This window comes from Nicotiana sylvestris, chromosome 9, assembly GCF_000393655.2.
Source record: "Nicotiana sylvestris chromosome 9, ASM39365v2, whole genome shotgun sequence".
Classification (NCBI taxonomy): Eukaryota; Viridiplantae; Streptophyta; class Magnoliopsida; order Solanales; family Solanaceae; genus Nicotiana; species Nicotiana sylvestris.
This window is the reverse complement of record NC_091065.1, coordinates 42,926,765-42,928,015: the sequence shown is the minus strand read 5'-3', so window position 1 is coordinate 42,928,015 and position 1,251 is coordinate 42,926,765. Positions and strand designations below refer to the sequence as shown.

Genomic DNA, 1,251 nt, shown 5'->3' with positions numbered 1-1,251 from the left:
AACATACATCTAGACTGGAGAAAGATAGCAAGAGAGAAAGAAAAATTTGGAGAAAATTTTCGTGAAGAAGAAGAGGGAAATCGACAGAAGCAATAGCGTTTGGCGTTTTTTTGTGCTTCTTCAGGTTTTAAATTTTTTTGGGTTGTTTATGTTTGGGTGGGTTTGGGAAAAGATATGGGTATTAGTATTACTGTAAATGGGTATTTAGGTTGGATTAAATGGGTACGGGTTATGAATACTATAAATAACGAAAAAAATCATAATAAAAACTTACCTAGCACCCCCAAGCTTGGCACCTCGTGCCTTGCCTAGCGCTGGGGTGTTGATCGACACTGTTTTTGGCGCCCCAAGCAGCGCTGGGCGTTGTCCTGGGCGCTATTCGCTAGATTTTTTTTTTTGAACATCTCGATCCCCCGAGCCCTTTATATACCCAATTTACACGTCCTAAACCATTACATCTAAAATTTCTATACCTATAAAGAAAATGCAATACTCTACCTATTCTAAAAGAAAATTAAGAAGTTAAACTAGGAAAGTAATAAAAATCGGGTTGCCTCCCAACAAGCGCCTGATTTAACGTCGCGGCACGACACAGAGTCTCGCTTACTCATCAGCGAGTACAACCTTGGTCTTCTCAGGATTAATCATTCCTCCCCAATAATGCTTGACTATATGACCATTCACTAAGAATTTTCTCTCACCATTTAAAGCTCGTAGCTTGATTGCACCATAAGGCGTGACTCTCACCACCTCAAACGGACCTGACCATCTCGATTTTAGCTTTCCAGGGAACATCCGTAGTCTAGAATTGAATAATAATACATGTTGTCCTGGCTCAAAGTGCCGCGGCTTGATATGCTTGTCATGCCATCTTTTTGTCTTTTCTTTATATAGCTTAGCATTTTCATAAGAGTGCAGCCTGAACTCATCCAACTCATTCAATTGCATAAGTCTTTTCTCGCCTGCAACCTCAAGGTCCATGTTCAGCTTTTTAATGGCCCAGTATGCCTTGTGTTCCAGTTCAACGGGCAAGTGACATGCCTTCCCATAAACCAGCTTGTAAGGGGACGCTCCAATTGGTGTTTTATATGCAGATCTATACGCTCATAGGACATCATCCAACTTTGCAGCCCAATCCTTCCTATTCACACTCACCGTCTTCTCTAATATTTGCTTGATTTCTCTATTTGACACCTCAGCTTGCCCCCTTGTTTGAGGATGATTTGCTGTAGCAACTCTGTGGCAAACTCT

General features: G+C 41.3%; 1 protein-coding gene across 1 annotated transcript; it reads right to left on the bottom strand.

Moving 5' to 3' along the window:
* Positions 1–603: 603 nt before the first annotated feature.
* LOC104234358 (uncharacterized) lies at positions 604–981 on the bottom strand. Its single transcript, XM_009787912.2, has one exon. The coding sequence runs from the start codon at positions 979–981 to the stop codon at positions 604–606; it is 378 nt and encodes a 125-aa protein (XP_009786214.2).
* Positions 982–1,251: the final 270 nt, after the last annotated feature.

Coding starts and splice junctions, on each gene's coding strand:
- LOC104234358 (XM_009787912.2), bottom strand. CDS start 981: ATGGACCTTGAGGTTGCAGGCGAGAAAAGACTTATGCAATTGAATGAG.